This window comes from Papio anubis, chromosome 1 (genome assembly GCF_008728515.1).
Source record: "Papio anubis isolate 15944 chromosome 1, Panubis1.0, whole genome shotgun sequence".
Lineage (NCBI taxonomy): Eukaryota > Metazoa > Chordata > Mammalia > Primates > Cercopithecidae > Papio > Papio anubis.
In genome coordinates, this window is record NC_044976.1 from 49,151,659 (window position 1) to 49,171,043 (window position 19,385).

General features: G+C 37.0%; 1 protein-coding gene across 4 annotated transcripts in view; it reads right to left on the reverse strand.

Annotated features, from left to right (window-relative positions):
• FAF1 (Fas associated factor 1) overlaps window positions 1–19,385 on the reverse strand; it is a 495,227-nt gene that overhangs the window by 248,137 nt on the left and 227,705 nt on the right. For all 4 annotated transcript variants that reach the window (XM_021922862.2, XM_031668481.1, XM_021922837.2 and 1 more), the window contains one exon: window positions 10,498–10,603. In XM_021922862.2, the coding sequence (XP_021778554.2) occupies window positions 10,498–10,603 (106 nt within the window). The remainder of the gene's footprint in view (window positions 1–10,497; window positions 10,604–19,385) is intronic.

Genomic DNA, 19,385 nt, shown 5'->3' on the forward strand with positions numbered 1-19,385 from the left:
CTCAAGAGGCTGAGGCAGGACAATCACTTGAACCTGGGAGGTGGAGGTTGCAGTGAGCCGAGATTGCGCCATTGCACTCAAAAAAAAAAAAAAAATAGTTCAATGGTGCCACCTTGATTAGACATCCACTGTACTAACATTTAAAGGAGGCTTACTTCTAGCAGAGAACAAAAGGGGAATTATATAAATGAATACAAATTAATCCTCTGGAAATGTGCCATTTAACTATACATTTAAGAGGTCCCACAGGTATATAAAAATTATAGAGTTGCTTATCTTTAAAATCTATACAATGGAGGGTCCATCTCCTTTATAATATATCTGATTTCTCCGTATAAGACAAAGTTCCTTTCTGTTTTTTGAGACGGAGTCTCGCTCTTGTCACCCAGGCTGGAGTGCAGTGGCGAGATCTTGGCTCACTTGCAACCTCCAGCTTCCGGGTTCAAGTGATTCTCCTGTCTCAGCCTCCTGAGTAGCTGGGATTACAGGCAGCCGCCACCACACCTGGTTGATTTTTGTACTTTTAGTAGAAACGGGGTTTTGCCATGTTGGCCAGGCTGGTCTCGAACTCCTGACCTCAGGTGATCCATTCACCCATTCAGCTCATCCTCCCAAAGTGCTGGGACTACAGGTGTGAGTCACTGTGCTCGGTCTTTTTTTTTTTTTTTTTTTTTAAACTACTTGGTATTAAATGGCTAGGCAAGGGAAATTCTATCAATATTATTTAAGATTCTCCACATGGACAACTTGAAAACAATTCAAATTATATAAGTCAAATAGGAAATCACGGCACCTTGATTTCTAACAATGGAAGAGGTATTACATGTGTAAGATACAGTCGTATTTTGAACATTGCCTAGCTCTCTCATTCCATAGTGTAATCCTGGATTTCCTGTGGAGTATATCTTATGCTCCTCTCCCAAAATACATAAAAATTAAGGTTTACACTTTCCCAAGCAAAGGTAACTTAATGCTACATAGCCTCCCAGACACAAGCCAAACTTTCCTTTATACAGTCTTCCCTTGTTTTGGAGGGAGAAAATGTTCTCTTGGGTGCCTACAGTCATTTCAAAAGCTTTACTAGGTTACTGTCTCAGCTTCTTCTAGAATTAGTCAAATCACATTTATTTCTTCATTAGATTCTTTTTAATCAACCCCAACAAACATTTGTCTTTGTTATGCCTCAATTACTTAAACTTTGTGGGCATTAGACTTTGCAGCATCAAGTTTTTAGGAAATTATAATCATAATCAATGTGTGGAATAGCTGTAGCCAAAACAGAAAAAGATTCCTTCCTTGCCTTCATCTAAATGGATACCATATGTCTCCGGATACTGTGGACTAAAACTGTACTGGCATTTTAAAAAATTCTATTTTGAACTCTAAGTACAAATAGAATTGGTCTTCCTCTGTCACTCAGGGATTTTCCCAGTATTATTCTTTTCCAAAGTACCTTCTTTCCTCACGCTTCCTTCATTCTTTTCCATCAAGTGTCCATGTTCAGTATTATTTTTCCTACTGCCCTCCCTCCACCCCCATGCATTAGCTGTAAAGTAGATGTAAAGCTTGGTGTAAGTCCAAAAATTTTATGATCAAAATATATACTTAGCAAATTGTTTGGCTAAATCTTTCATGTATGATGAAAGATTATTACCACAATTCATTAGCAAATTATAGACTTTGAAATGTAGGCAGACAAATATTTGGCCCTGTATCAATCAATTTGGACCAGCTGGGTAGAAATTCACACAATCCCAGGAAACCTGGGAAGTGAGGTGCTCTTTCATTTTTCATTCACTTGAAACATTAAAGAAAAATTATCATTCTATAAAAATGTCCACTTTTCAAGATTTTAGCAAACAATTTTAGAATAGGTCTTATTTTCAGTCAATCACTACTTTACTGACCAATAAACTAATCATTTTTCTTGCAATTGATTGTGGAAGAATAGTGCCTAATGCATACAGGGGTACTCTAATACTTAGCCATGATAATCCAGTTTAAAAAGCTAAATATTTAATAACAGTTCTATTGCTTTTAAAAGGTGGGGGGCTGTGCTATAGATATTAAATAAGCCCAGAAACTAATTTTGCAATTATTCATGATAAATAATATCATTAACATTCTCTGGGGCCCCCTAGCCTACTGAGGTGACCCTGTACAAAGATTCTGATTGATCCTATGTCTGTCTGTTTTGGTTAAGCTACAAGGCTGTATATAGGAACAGCTGCACTTTGGGAGCAACTTAAAACAAATTTCATCTTAGTGGCATCTAATCCAGTGCTTGGTACAAGACTCATGGAAAAGTCAGTGTCAAAATTAAACAATGCCGGCTTTGCAATGAGCAGATGCTTTTGCCTTGCAGCTGTAAAACCCTAGAACAATCCAGTACTCTACTGTCTGGTCACGCAATGACCACAAAGCAAGGAATACATTTTGTCATTTATATAAAATGTTTACTACAAGCTTTTAAAATATTTTTTCTCCCCAAAAAAAAAAAAAAGTTTTTCAAAATAATAATAGAAATACATTGAGGGTAATAAGATACTACACTATAGCCCTATATTGAGCCGTAGGATTTTTTAAAAGAACATTAATCACAAAAAGTATGTTTGAAAAAGAAAAACTGCTTAACTGTTTAACACTGAGTCATACATGAGACACATTAGACAAAAGAAAAATTACCATAACCAGATGTTTTAAGAGGTTGTAACCAAATAACTTTTGGCATATAAAGATAAACATGTAAATAATTTTCTACATGCAGGCCTTATCTTAATACGCCAAGTCTTGGTCCAGCTTATATTTATGAGCACTTTATATTCACTTACCCATCCTGTGGTTTAATTCCTTGTGTGTGTGTGTGTTTGTTTTACAGAGGGTTGGGGAGGAATGAAGAGGTTACTATTTCTTATCTTAGGACTGGAAGATAGTTAAATGTTAAAATACTTCTCAGCTTAAGTAATGTGGTACTTACTACATCTATGAAGAAATTATAGCCTTTCCCAACACAGACCCTAGGAAAAGAACCTTATCTCTGGCATTCAGGAATCTAGGAGTTAATATTTTAATACTGAAAAAGAAAAACCTCTTCTTCATGCATGAGGAGCACTGTTTCTGTGAAACCAAAGAATCAGCCCCATCTAAACAAGTGAAATAAGTGACTACATGGTCGTGATCAATCCACTTCTGCTAACTAAGGTTCTGGCTTTAAAGATAGCTTTTTATTGTACCTACAAGAAAGAAATCTAGTACCTTTACCTTTATTTTAAATGGTCTGCTGCAAAAAAATTTCTGCAGTGAGTATTGCTTAATCTTTCATATTTTTTCTTGAAATGTTTTTCTCCCCAAGGATATCAATTCATTAATGCTTCATTACTTATAAATTTCATTGGATATTTTGCTGGTGGAAGGTTTGGGAACTCTCCTTATATCCCTCCTCACCCTAAAACTCACATTTGAATGACCACTCCCAAAGTATGAGTACATTAATATGAATCAAATTTTATTTTAAATATATAAAAGGCATGCTACCCTCTTAAATGAAGTATTTGAGAAATAAAAAAGATTTTTGTGGTTGCTTGTGCATTTCTGTGTTTTATTTTCTAAAACTGTAATTAAAACTTATTGACATAAAAAACATATTGATGCAATATGCCTTTTAAAATATAAATTCTAGGCATTCATTTGAAGAGATAATCCAAACTTTAAAAAGACTATGAAACTTTTACAATTATCATTACGCACTATTGGTGTAATTTTGTTGTATTCTTTGATAATAGCTATAATTAAAATGAACTGGAACATGGTGGCAGTAATATATGCCATCAAACAAAAGTAAACAATGCCACGAAAATATATCACAATAATTAAATTTAGAACTACAAAAACATAAAAAGCGGGTGATATATATTCCTATATTTGATTCCTTGTGTCCTAACCTACATAGTTTACAATAAGAACTAATTATTTTACAGTGTTAGTATTCCAAATTACAGTACTATACGTGAACAGCTTTAAGGATAAGGAACAACTACAAATTTGTACAACCTGGACAAGTTTTTTTATCTCATAACTTTGGTTAATAATCAGAATTATGATAACAGAACTGTGTGAAAATACTGTTTGAAAGCATATTCCAAATTAAGATTATTAATTATACAACTGCAATTCACACTTAATGTGCTTTACTGCATTACATATTTTTATAGGACCATCTAGAGATTTGCCAAAAATGGTTGGCTGAAACGAATGGTTCTCTTTTAAGTGCATTTTATCCCTTTAGGTTCACACAATAACAGCAATATATTTTTAAAGTATATATTTTACTCAAAAAATACATAAATAAGTCACAAACCAAAAGCTAACAGATGTGTGACTTCTAATTAGTTATAATAATCTCTCCTTCAATGCCATTAGAATGAGCCTTTCTTTTCTTTTGAAAACTAAAAAAGCTTTCCTTTGAATTTTAAACTGTCAGGGTGCTTCAAAGTCAATGTACAAAATCTGCTTTGATTAAAATTTTAGACATCTACAGTGATAACTTTATGAAAGGAAAATATTAAATTATAATTATCCTAAACAGACACAGTCTTGTGAAACTAACCCTACATTCATGTTAAAACACAAAGAGTTGAATATAATGAATTTGATTCATCCTCGGACACAAAGCTTCATCACAGTAAACTCAGTCAACTGTTGCTCTTGCGCCTATATTCATGGTGCTTAAATAGCGCACTTTAAAACAAAAAAAACTCCAATTGGCTTTTCATACATCCACCCTCCCCAAAAATAACGCACTTGAAAAACTCAAATGATATGAAAGGCTTCAAGGCCTCTTTTCTCCCTTTCATACCCCCTTTTTTTTTTATTTCTGTTTGCAGTAATCTGCCTTTCTCTTTCTCATTGCTACAGAGCAAGCGAGGAGGCTCAGAGCTTTGAAAAGGGGGCTCAGTGTGTAATGGGTCCACTAGAATTAATTTACTTGCACCAAATCCATTGAGCACAGAGGTTCTTTTCCCCCCTCTCTCTCTCCTCAAATCATTTGGAGTCGAACGCAGCCCCCGGCCTTTGTAATTCTAGTAAAGCACTTAAAGTGCACAGTAGGTGTTCATGAGGACCATCTGGTCAAAAGCAAAACAAGCTGCTGATTTTGCCTTTGAATAGAATGAAGCAAGTGTGAATTAGTCTCTTCAATTAGCACTATTACAACCTGTCAAGTGCATATTGTAAAACAGGATTATTACAGTATTGGTCACCAGTGCAATTATTTACTCTCTGCCTTTTCTTGCATATAAAAAAATCTTATGTTTATTAGTTTCTGATAACTGAACATAATTTCTCTTAACCCAGGCATTTCAAAACTACCAACACACAAATCACAGATTATGAAATGTGGTCAGCTATGATGTTTGATACACATATCTTAAGTAACAAAAGGCTAAAGATTGCTCTTAATTCTTAAAATGTCATTGCTTCTATCATCTTGAAACGCAGGTAGACAAATACTTATATGGGCCGAAAAAGAGATCCAATCCAGATTATTCTAAAACACTTCCAGAGAGGGGAAAAGACTTGTCAGTTCCAAAGAGCTGCGTTATAAATATTAAATTTATTACCTCAGGGGATAATTTATTAAGAATCACAGGAAACCTCAATATTTATAAAATGATCCCTACTGATTTATTTATTTGAAGTGGTATGATTTCAACAGATCTCAGTTTTCAAATGCAACTTGAAACTAATAATATATATGCATATTTAAAAGATGCGTAATCTTCTTTTCTGAAAGCTGAATAAAGGCTTGAATTCACTGCCCAGTTGCAGAAGAAATTATCTCTTTCATTCTTGCTAAAATGTCATTCATGATTTCAAATTTTAAAAAATCAAACTATAATATATGTTAATTAAATTGGTTCATTCTAATTGATCCAATATATGCCATTTATCTTGCAGTAAAAACAAACCACTTACACTTTTAATTAAATAAGCACACAACTTAATTTACCCTCTTGCATATGCACATTCTCAGTTACTCTACTCTTACTTCAGTTCTGTGCCAGCAACCCCAACCCTCCCCATACTGGAAAACAAAACAAACAAACCAAAAAAAAACACCCAATACTTAAAACATTTACAGAAAGGCCATGTTAGTTAAGGAGTCATAGTCAACCCACTACTAGAACATCAATAATTAGCACAATCTGTAAAAGACTACATATTTTAATTACTGTTACTGGCCACCAGCATTAAAGGAGAATAGTCCAAAATATACGCTAGTCAACCAAGTTAAGAAAGTAGCAAGTACAAAAATAGACACAACACACAAAATCCGACATTAGGTTCAAATGTTCAGAATCAGAGTTAGCCTCATGATTATTTAGCCAAGATTATTTTTAAGGATTGGTATAATCTATGTATTTAGTTCATTCAGTTCCTAAGACTAATTCAACTCTATTGGCTTCTCACTTAATCACTAGTTTGTACAACGCCGTAATAGTACTGAAACGTTTTACTACTCCCTGCAAGATACATCTTTATAGGTTGTCAATTTTCCTCTTTCATGCCATTAAGAACTAAATCAACATTAATAAGAACAGTGAGAATTCTGGGGTAAAGTGAAACTTGGAAGAGGATTTAAATAATTCCAATAAGCTATTCATCATGCTTCTTGCTGTAATAGGTAAGTAATACTCCATGATTCTACACTAAAAATACTTAGGTTTCTTATTGTTATTCTGGGTCATGTGTATATTCCTTAAATTTATATGACATCTACAAAGAAAACAATATTTTGCCTAACAGAAGCTTTTGCAGTAGTAAGGCCGATAACAAAGAATCAGTTTCCAAGAAAAGTTGGCTTGATTTCAGGGACTTCATATCCTTTTCCACACCTGGGTTTTGGATTTGCTGAAAGCAAATCAATCTTTTTTTCCCTTTAATTTAACCCACCCCAAGTGCATTTATAACCACAGATCTTTAATAGTATTAGTGAGAATTGCTAGAATCTGCTCAATAAACTGTTGAAAAACCTGAATTCTCAGTGTAAAAAAAATTCATTAAAATAAAGTAAGCCTGTTTAAATATAAGGAAACTCACAATTTTAAAGTGTGACAAATAGCTAATTTAGGACTCAAAAGGTTGAAAAGACAGACTATCACAGAATTACTGTTGCATTCTTTGATATTTTTTACAAGCTGTTTGGTCATAACGGAAAAGAGAAAAGATTTTTCTTCTTAAGACTACTTGCAACTCTCTCCATTCTGACCTTTTTATACTGTCACTGCTTTCTCCTCAACTAGGAGGATAATGTAAGTGGAAGGATTTGTACAGAGTTTTTAAAAAACAAAATCAAAATGAAAACCCTCAATAACCAACTGGCTTAAATTAAAATCTAGAGCACCTAAAGGACACAAGTCACGCATTGTGAGGCAGCAGACCACAAAGCCAGAATGAACAAACACTTGAACACCTCTTGGTTTATCACCATTAACTTGCAATGACCATATGGTCATTGAATGGTTTATTTGAAATTCAAACTGCATTTTAGTGCTATTTTCTAACTCAGTATTTTTAAAAAATGTACTTTGTTCTAATTAAAAGTTGAAATCATAGTGCCTTTTTCAATCCTATTTCATTTAATAGAAATTTCCCTCTGGGTGAAAAATAGTGCAAAGTTTTCTTTTAAAAATGCAAGGTTTTCAAAAATTAAAAAATATATATATATATAAAAAATACACTAAAAAAATGACCAGGAACTTTTGTGTATTGAACATTTTTTCCTTTCCTTCAATTATATTAGTCAGGATTTATTCTTGGACCTATTAATACTGAAAAGAAATTCCTGAAACTGGTGAGATAGATTAATTTACAATTTAGCACATATGGTATCATTAAGCTTTCACATTAATAAAAAACAAATACTAGCATTATAAAATAAAACTACAAAATTGTTTCATAATTATATTTTTATCTTGATAAAATCAAACTAAATTTCCAATCATGCAACAAGAAAAAATGTACATACTTAAGTGTCACTGTGGATTGAATAGCTGTAGATAAGAACACCTTGTCCTTCACCTGAAACTACCCCCTCCATCACAGGTGTTCCACAAGTTGAAGCAGAAAAGTCACAGAACTAGGCCCAGAGAGGTCCCACATCCTTTATCTAAGTTGTACAGAATAAAACAGCCTATGTGTACCTGTCTACTCACAGAGAAGCAAGTGACATAAGTAGCAACTGCATTTATTTGTTCCGGGCAAACTAGCATTTAAAAATATTATTTTAAATTTACTTAAAGGGAAAAAAAGGAAAAAGGAGAAGAAACCAAATTCTTGACAAGAAATACATAAGAATATCTGTCTTGGCAAAAATATTTCTGGAACATTTTAAAAATGACATTTAGAAAATGGTATAAAAATGATTTACTGTTTTTAAGTCCTTGAAGCTTAAGATATATTTGATAATCTAAATAGCAGACCACGGAGAACAGTTTCAGCCAACTGTGGCACACAATGGCACATTTACAGAATTTTAAATATTTCTTTTAATAATTGATGTAGTCATTTTGAATCATTCTGCATAGGATATCAGGTGTGAGCAGATTGCATTAACGCTGCTTAAACATTTCAACTTGTCAGTATGGCCAACTCGATTTCGGAAATATTTGCAGTATTTTCCCATCGAAACAGTAATAAAGGCAAAATAAATATATGCCACTACTTTATAATCACCGAACATTAATGAATATTTTATGTCTTTTTAAATCTCCCTGTTTAATTTAAAAGGGTGAAATTAAGTCTCCTCCCTGCAATATGCCAATTATCTGTAAATCAAACAATAACTTGGCCATTATGCTCCTTTTTGTTAATATAAGAGAAGCTAATTTGAAAACACTGAATGGCATTTTTAGGCTATCTGCTGAATAGTCCTTTCTGCCCTCTTGTGGGAGAAAGCTGAAACACACTCAAATAACAGAAACGGGGGGTGGGGGGTTGAGAGGGTGGCAGCAAAATTATGGCTAGAAAATTCAACCCCAAAGGAAAAAAAAGCAAACTATATTTATTCATCACGCATTATACTATTCTTCAATTTTCAAGTCAGCAATAAAATGAATTTACCTCTGATCTTTCTTTTGTTGGTTAAACTGAAGTTATTTTAAATCTAAATTTCCTTGTTTCATTATATTCACATACACAATTTAGATTTTACTATCCTGTAAAATTTCAGATGCTCGGAGGTGGAGCCACAGCAAAACATTATTTCTACCAGAAAAACACAAATGATTCTTTAAGGAATTAAGTTTCTTAATTTAGAGAATAAAATACTCATTATGGAAGTTGAAAATGAAATTACAATTTATACATATTTAAAATCCTGAAAAAAATCAAATAATGCAAACCTATGATTCAGTTTAGGACTCAGATCAGAAAAAAATTTTAAAGACTTTAGTTTCTAGTCAATAAACTATTCAAGTAATCAATAAAGAAAATAAACCAAAAGCAATGAGTTATTCATGTCAAATTCAGAAGCTGAAATTCATTAACACAATATAAAAAAGGAAACCATTAATAGTCTACAGAAACAGTTCATATATTTCTGAAGGAAAACACTAGGGTGAAAACTTATTCTTTCACAATGACATTAAGTGATTATTTTAAGCAATGTAGTCTAAGAAAAAAATTATAAAATAATCCAAGATTAAGCATGATTAATTCTCTTCAGAAAAAATTAGTAGACAAATGACTGTTGCTTTCATAATTTATAAGGTGTAATACAACATAGTCATCATTTCAATGTTTCTAAACATAAGTCCTGTCATAGCCTTAAATATTCCCCCCACCCTCCATGTAGATAAATTATTAGCTTTTAGGTGGGTGGGGCCCAAGGCATACCAAGAAGGTACCTCTTCTCTCTTGGGGGAGGTTCTCTTTTGAAACAGTGGCCCTGGTTGGTCGTGATGAAGAAAATATTGACACTATAAATAGACCCTTCTCATATTCTAAGCTAAAAGATAGTCTCCAACAGCATCTTAGGAATACTGCCCAAGGGCAGGATTGAGCTGCTTAAGAAAAGTCCCCTCAAATTCCTTTTAGAAACAGGCAGAGTACACAGTATAAATAATTATTTGAGAGCAACCTTTCAAATAAAATATAAGCATCCTCCAAAATGAATGTTGTCAACAATTTCCTAAGTAGTATTTCTAATAATGACTATAAAACCATGAAATATATTATGTAATAATCAGTTATTTTTAAGAAGCGTTTCAAGTTGACTAGTTTAAAAATTATCAAGAGTTCCCATTTACATCTTTCTTTCTAGGTCAAGTCATTTAGTGTATCTACAGTAATCATTGATGCTCCAGTTAATTAAAATTTAAGAACTCAATAATGAAACATAAAGAGAATTTCCAACCAGAACAGATAAGCCCTCTTTAACAGGGTCAACATTAGCTATAATGAGCTACCTTTATTTCTTAGCTGTGAGACATAACTCACCTCTTGAATAGTACTGCTTCCTGAGAAGTTCAGGTTGTACTCCCGCTGGACTTCTCGGTGGGTGATGATCAGCATGAAGTTTTGATTTAATGACTCCTGCAGGGCACTGAAAGGGTTGAAAGAAAAACAAGGAACTTAGAGATGAACAAGTTCTAGCTTGCTTTACAGCTAGCTGCAAAAACCCCAGGAGTACCCTAACCTCCACACAGGCATGTCCGGGCCCAATGTTATCATATTCTCAGCTCCTAAAGGCAAGAGAACACACTGAGAACAACCAAGGGGAGCTAACCTGTTAACTCTTTCTCTACCAAGGTGTTTTTAAATTTCAAGTCTAAATGCCTTGTATACTTAAGAATTTTCTACAAGTCATATATGCTAATTCATAATATCTGCATATGTATCTCCTCCAACAAAACTGTCAATTATATCAACTCCAAATATGCTACTAAAATGTATATTCAAAGACTCTGCTTCAATTCCAAGTGAAATAGCTGTTCTAGAATAACAGAAGTATGAAGCTATTGTTTATATTCATGAATGTTGTATAATAGAATATGATTTCAGTCAAAATTCAGAAAATATTGAAATCTACAGAACTTTACTTGCTATGTAAAAATTCATTCAAAATAATCGTGCTTTCACTTAGGACTCAGTAATACACAGAACTTAGAAACTGGAGAAATCATAGCAACATTTTGTAAAGTCCATAACAAAGTTCCAAAATTTAGAAATGTATCAGAACCATGAAGAGTATATGAAATTAGTGACAAAAAATAAGAAACATAAGTCATGGTTCTATTTTTTTCTCCTCCTGAAACTGTCAATTATATCAAATTCCAAATATGCTACTAAAATGTATACACAAAGATTCTGGTTTAATTACAAGTGAAATAGCTGTTATGGAATAATAGAAGTATTAAAGTAATATTAAATGAGTATTAAATATTAGAAACATTATTTTCATCACTATTGAAAATAAAGACCTATCACTAGTATGCCTGAATAATTTCTACTGCCTGTCTCAAGTATAATTTTGCCATGCCTATGGTACCAGGAAAATATTTTGGGTGTGCTCCATGGTTTTAGCCTTCAACTTTCCTCCTTTGCTCATCTGTAACTATGTGATGAATACACAGACAACATAAAGATTAGAATTAGACAGACAGGCCGGGTGCGGTGGCTCACGCCTGTTATCCCAGCACTTTGGGAGGCCGAGGCCGGCAGATCATGAGGTCAGGAGATGGAGACCATCCTGGCTAACAAGGTGAAACCCCATCTCTACTAAAACTGCAAAAAATTAGCTGGGCATGGTGGCAGGCGCCTGTAGTCCCAGCTGAGGCAGGAGAATGGCGTGAACCCGGGAGGCGGAGCTTGCAGTGAGCTGAGATTGTGCCACTGCACTCCAGCCTGGGTGACAGAGCAAGACTCTATCTCAAACAAAAAAAAAAAAAGAAGAAGAAGAATTAGGCAGATAATCTGTCTGCCCTATTGTCTTCCATAGCGTTCACAGCTTATAGACAATACCTAGCAAGCACCAACATACGTATCATGAAATATTACTAATCAAAATAAAAGGAAATCATACCCAACTAAAATAGAATTTCTTGAAGCAAGGACCTTTGTCATTATATCCTTAGAAATTAAGCATAATGGGCTGGGGGCACTGGTGCACGCCTGTAATCCCAGCACTTTGGGAAGCTGAGGCGGGTGGATTGCCTGGACTCAGGAGTTCGAGACCACCCTGGGCAACATGGTGAAACCTTGTCTCTACTAAAATACAAAAAAAATTTAGCTGAGCGTCATGCTGGGCTCCTGTAGTCCCAGCCACTTGGGAGGCTGAGGCAGGAGAATCACTTGAACCCAGAAGGCGGAGGTTGTAGTGAGCTGATATGGCACCACTGCACTCCAGCCTGGGTAACAGAGGGAGACTCCGTCTTAAAAAAAGAAAGAAAGAAAAGAAAGAAATTAAGCATAATGTGTGACACACTGCAGATAAATATTTACTGAATAATGAATGAATTGTGAATTTCTAGAAGGCAAGAGTCTTATTCATCTTTGTATCTCACATGGAAATGTTGCCTTCTGGAAAACTACCATGGGAGTTAAAACTTGATGACTTGCATTGTTCCAGGTGCTAAGGAGCTGCATGCACCACCATGCCCAGCTAATTTTTGCATTTTTAGTAGAGATGAGGTTTCACCATGTTGGTCAGACTGGTCTTGAACTCCTGACCTCATGATCCGCCCACCTCAGACTCACAAAGTGCTGGGATTACAGGTGTGAGCCACAGTGCCTGGCCCGCCCCTGAAACATTTTATAATGGGAACTGGTAAGATATGACTTACATTTACATTTATATAAGATTATTCTGGCTGCTGTGGCTACAGAGAGCAAAGACTGGAGGTAGGGAAAGCAGACAGGAGGCTGGTTCAGGAAAGAAGCGATAGTAGCTTAGACTAAGGTGGTAGAGGCAGAGATGAAAAGTTGTCAAGTTCAGAATATATTTTAGAGGTGGAAGTCAGACCACTTACTGAGGGAGTGTGAGAGAAAAACATAACCCCAAGGTTTGTGGCCTAAGTAAATAGGAGAATGGAATTACATTTAACAAGAAAAAGTGGAATAGTGGCAGGTGAGGTGGAGAAATTGAGAGCGGAGTTTTCGTTCAAAATTTGAGATGTCCTCTGAGATGTTTTGAGATGTCTATTACACAGTAAAAAGAAAATGTCATGTACAGTTGAATATAAGACTCAAAGATCAAGTAAGAGAGCCCAGAGCAGGCGAGTCAGTAGCATGTAGTCAGTTTTTAGGCTTCGTGGCCAAAATAAATTACCTAGAAAAATAAGTGACACAGAGAAAAGAGAGGCCTAGATGGAACCCTAGGGCATTTCAGTCATTTGAAATCAAGCAGAGGAGAATGAGTCAGTTTAAAGGAGATTGACAAATCTTTTTATCAAAGGAGAGAAAAGAAAAATCAAGAAAGTCTAGTATAAGGGAGCCAAAAGAAATAACTGTTTCAAATAGGAGGGCGGGATCAATTATGCCAAATGCTGCTGAGACATTAAAGGTGGGAAGGGCAGAAAAATGACCACGTTCAGGAGGCAGCAAAAAGCTCAATGTGAAGGCTGTGTGAGAGAAGTCTACTGGGAAATGAGGCTCAAACAACAGATGGTGTCAATGATCAATATATACATGCTGAATGAATTTGGACACAGAAGTGGTGAGTAATGGAAAGACTTCTTGAGGTCTGAAGGCCTTTCCAAGGTAGATCTATCATAACTATTCTTCAAAACTGGTTTTTTCTCTAGAGCTTGTCTGACATCCCCTCATGTCAAAAACATGCTCACTACAATCTTTGTTCATATTGTTCTTATCCTCCTTTCCTTTGCTCCCTTCCAAATACTGCACAGCTTTTAGATCACCTTTCAGGACTCTACTTGGGTTTACTAATGACCTTCTCTTCTCCTCTGAATTCCTGTATCACATACTTTATTGTCTTGTACAGTTTGCTTTGTTTCATGTGTGGTTACCCTGAATTCTAGACTATATGTTTTTATCATAACTGATTACTTATCAGTATATCCTTTGGAAAGTAGCACACTAGAAGGTGATTCAATTCAACTGTATAAAGATTCAAGAAATACTTCTGCATATTCTGAACTGCATACAAAGAACTACTGATTATCATTTTTTTAAGCCTACCTGAGGTTTCATTTTACTCACAAAATTATACTTCTGAAAGGTTAACTGCCCCTGGTCATCAAGCTACAAAGAGGTAGAACTAATTGTCCCTGATCATCAAGCTATAAAGAGGTGGACCCCAGTCCCTAACCTATATTTGATTACATGTTCTTCAAACCTGAGCATCCTATCTCCCAAAAGGCTAGGCTGCTTGGGCGATACAAGGTGAACAAGACTCCTGTCTGCTAGAAGTTTACCACTCATTCATTCATATAATTATTTGATTCCTATTATCTGTAATAATACAGGAATAAAAGAAATCACTGACCTCAGAGAGGTTCAAAAAGATGTTAAGATTGTGGAGAAGGGAGAATGCTTTAAAGTACTATCAAGAAAAATGGATAATAATTTGATAAGTAGATACAGAGGATGATTTCAGACATAGAACAGTGCAGAAATGAAGATGGGGGAATATTAAGAAACGTGTAGAAAGCAATGAGGAAGAAGTGTAAGGAGATGTGAAGAAAGGTTTGTGAGAGAGAAAACCTTAACAATATTAAAGACCTCCATTATGGAGGGCTTCAAATGCTAGGCTAAGGAGCTCAGAGTTTCAGAAGTCTGGAGGATTATTATATAGATTTTCTTTTACCTTTACATAAGAATCTATGCATACGTTTAATATTTTGAGTGCTTGCCTCTGCAATTCCTTAGATATGTTCCTTGATCTTGACTGGCAGACATGTGTAATAACTTTGCAAACAGGTTTGCCAGGACCAGTTTGACCGCCAGACTACTTTAGAACACAAATTTTGTCTAGTTCTACAATTCCTGGATAGCTGTGGAAGAGGGTAAGCTGGCAAGGACAATATTTATGGCTTTAAACTGCTTTGGAGTCATAAAGCCAGATCTGAATCCCTGATTCACTACTTGCTAGTTCTTTGACCTCGACAAGTCATTCATTCTTTCTTCCCCCAAAACATTCATTCTTTCAACCGTATTTATTGAGTGTCTACCATATAAAATACTCTATTTTTGGCATTTAACTACTCTGCAAATTCTTAGGATGATAATCCTTCATTCACAGAATTATGAATATTATATTTTAAAAGTCTTTTTTTTTTGAGATGGAGTCTCACTCTGTCACCCAGGCTGGAGTGCAGTGGCACGACCTCGGCTCACTGAAACCTCTGCCTCCCGGGTTCAAGTGATTCTCCTGCCCCAGCCTCCTGAGAAGCTGGGATTACAGGTGCGTGCCACCATGCCCGGCTAATTTTTTGTATTTTTAGTAGAGAAGGGGTTTCACCATGTTAGCCAGGATGGTCTCGATTTCCTGACCTCGTGATCCACCGTCTCGGCCTCCCAAAGTGGTGGGATTAGAGGCATGAGCCACCGCGCCCGGCCAAGTGAGTTTTTTTGTTTTTTTGTTTGTTTGTTTGTTTTTGAGACGGCATCTCACTCTGTTGCCCAGGCTGGAGTGTGGTGGCACAATCTTGGCTCACTGCAACCTCCACCTCCCAGGTTCAAGCAGTTCTCCTGCCTCAGCCTCCCGAGTAGCTGGGATTACAGGCGCGCACCACCACATCCAGTTAATTTTTATATTTTTAGTAGAGACAGGGTTTCACCATGGTGGTCAGGGTGGTCTTGAACTCGTGACCTCGTGATCTGCCCGCCTCGGCCTCCCAAAGTGCTAGGATTAGAGGCGTGAGCCACCACACCCGGCCAAGTGGGAATTATTTTTTTTTTAATTATTATTATTATACTTTAAGTTCTAGGGTACATGTGCATAACGTGCAGGTTTGTTACATATGTATACTTGTGCCATGTTGGTGTGCTGCACCCATCAACTCGTCAGCACCCATCAACTCGTCATTTACATCAGGTATAACTCCCATTGCAATCCCTCCCTGCTCCCCCCTCCCCATGATAGGCCCCAGTGTGTGATGTTCCCCTTCCCGAGTCCAAGTGATCTCATTGTTCAGTTCCCACCTATGAGTGAGAACATGAGGTGTTTGGTTTTCTGTTCTTGTGATAGGTTGCTAAGAATGATGGTTTCCAGCTGCATCCATGTCCCTACGAAGGACACAAACTCATCCTTTTTTATAGCTGCATAGTCTTCCATGGTGTATATGTGCCACATTTTCTTAATCCAGTCTCCAAGTGGGAATTTTTATTGCACATAAGTTATAAGGTGAGCTATTACAACTTACTGAAAATAGAACACTTTTGAAGGGTACTCATACTTTAAAATCTTACAGTGATAATGAAACATCAGCAAAAGGATCTACAGTGCTTTCGTAGCAGTTACTTTTCATGTTTTAGTTCTATCCCCTGGCAGGAGTTCATATAGAGTAAAACCTTGTTTTGATCACCAAACATAACTGTATATTGTACCTAAAGTTATCCAGACTGACTTTTTTCTTATTTTCTTTCTTTTTTTTTTTTTTTTTGAGATGGAGTCTCGCTCTGTCACCCAGGCTGGAGTGCAACGGCACGATCTTGGCTCACTGCAACCTCTACCCCCTGGGTTCAAGCGATTCTCCTGCCTCAGCCTCCCGAGTAGCTGCTACAGGCACACACCACCACGTCTGGCTAATTTTTGTATTTTTAGTAGAGACAAGGTTTCACTATATCGGTCAGGCTGGTCTTGAACTCCTGACCTCGTGATCTGCCCGCCTCAGCCTCCCAAAGTGCTGGGATTATAGGCATGAACCACCACACTCGGCCTGTTCTTTTTTACAGAGGTCTTGCTTGGGGCTGATTCTACCACATTCATGCTCCTTTTGAGTACAGTTTGTTTGGAGGAGTCAGATAAGGGTATTATCTTTAAACTTAGACTCTAGCCTGATCCATTCACTTAGCCATTAATAATAATAACTAACACTTAACAAGTGCTACCACATACCAGGCATTAAGAGATTCATACCATTATGAAGTTATTATCATAATTTCCATTTTACAGATGAGGAAACTGATGTTAAGTTACTTGCTTGATTACTGTCATACAAAAAAGTACCAATGACCGAGGTCTAACTTCAGGGATTATACTCTTATGATTGGACCTCCGGGTATCAAGGAAGTGAACACAGTAAGATCACATGTCTGCCTTTATTGAGTCTACTCAGAGATGGGCAAATAAGCAAACTTGCAATTCACATATAGTACCCCTGTGCTTCTAATACCGATTTTCCTAAGGTGCTATGGAAACACAGAATAACAACTAAATTAGATCAGTAATGCTTTCCACAGAAACTGGCATGTGAACTGCTTAAGTTTTGTTTTGTGATGACTCTAAGGAGAGGGGGTAGTGGGGAAGGCTGTAAGAAATATGCCATGGTTGCTGTGCTTGGTAGCTCACACCTGCAATCTTAGCACTTTGGGACGCAGAGGTGGGTGGATCCCTTGAGGCCAGGAATTTGAGACCAGCCTGGCCAACGAGGCGAAACCCTGTCTCTACTGAAAACACAAAAATTAGCCAGGCATGGTGGCACACGCCTCTAATCCCAGCTACTTAGGAGGCTGAGACATGAGAATTGCTTGAATCCGGGAGGCAGAGGTTGCAGTGAGCCGAAATCGTACCACTGCACTCCAGCCTGGGCAACAGAGACTCTGTTGCAAAAGAAAAAATAATGCCATGGTAATCTGTATAATCTGCAAAGACTTTTTCGCTAAAATGTTATCTAGGCAAAATGATCCTAGCTTCTAAAGCTAACTATGAGTTGAGTCCTTAGCTGCAGCATCCAGGAGCAATTTTCTCTCACACAGTGCCCCCTAATTTAGGTTGGTTATGCTAGTTAGCCACGATTAAGCCACCTTGGAGCAGTCTTTTACCTTCAAGTTGGGGGGTGCTGTGGCACACGCCTGTAATCTCAACACTTTGGGAGGCCAAGGTGGGTGAATCGCTTGAACCCAGGAGTTCTAGATTAGCCTGGGCCAACAAGGTAAAATCCAGACTCTACAAAAAATACAAAAATTAGCCCGGCATGGTGGCACGCACCTGTAGTCCCAGCTACAGGAGGCTGAGGTGGGAGGACCTCTTGAGGATGGAAGGGGGAGGTTGCAGTGAGCTGAGATCACACCACTACACTCCAGCCTGAGTGACAGAGCCAGACCCTATCTCAAAAAAAGAAAAAAGTTTATGCTGCTTCAACTTTTGATCTTCAGGGTCAAAAGGATAAGTATTAACCAAAGAAATAATGAAACAGTAAGATATAATGAAACAGTTTAAAAAACAAAACAAAACAGTATGTTTTCTTTTTCTTTCAGACAGTCTCTCACTCTGTCACCCAGGCTGGAGTGCAGTGGCGTTGCACTGCAACCTCCGCCTCCCGGGTTCAAGCGATTCTCCTGCCTCAACCTCCCTAGTAGCTGGGACCACAGGCATGTGCCACCACGCCTGGCTAATTTTTGTATTTTTACTAAAGACGGGGTTTCACTATGTTGGCCAGGCTGGTCTCGAACTCCTGACCTCAGGTGATCTGCCCACTTCGGCCTCCCAAAGTGCTGGGATTATAGGCATAAACCATTGCATCTGGCCAAAAAACTGCATGTTTTCTTTTCAATTAGAGGGAGAAGAAAAGATATAAGCAAACGTAGAATCTTTTTTTAAAAAAAACAAAGATGAAGTCTTGCTATGTTGACCAGGCTAGTCTTCTCCTGGCTTCAAGTGATCCTCCTGCTGCAGCCTCCTGAGTAGTTGAGATTACAACCATAAGCCACTGCATCCACTGCATCTGGCAAATGTAGAAACTTTTTTTTTTGAGATGTAGTCTTGCTCTGTCACCCAGGCTAGAATGCAGTGGCACGATTTCCACTCACTGTAACCTCTGCCTCCTGGGTTCAAGCGATTCTCCTGCTTCAGTCTCCCTAGTAGCTGGGTTTACAGGCACCTACCACCGTGCCCAGCTACTTTTTTTGTATTTTTTGTAGAGATGGGGTTTCACCATCTTGGCCAGGCTGGTCTCGAATTCCTGACCTCGTGATCCACCACGCCTGGCCCGATGTGGAAATTTTTTAAAAGCAGTTTGAATTTTAACTCAATGCAAGAAATGGTTTTGACAGACCATATAGTCATTCTCTCCTCACTTGTTTAAATTTTTTTTTCTCCATTATGATTTTTTTTTCAATTGAAATATTTGCATTATCTTCGCCTGGGTGTCATGGCTCATGCCTATAATCCTACAACTTTGGGAGGCTGAGGTGGGTGGATTACT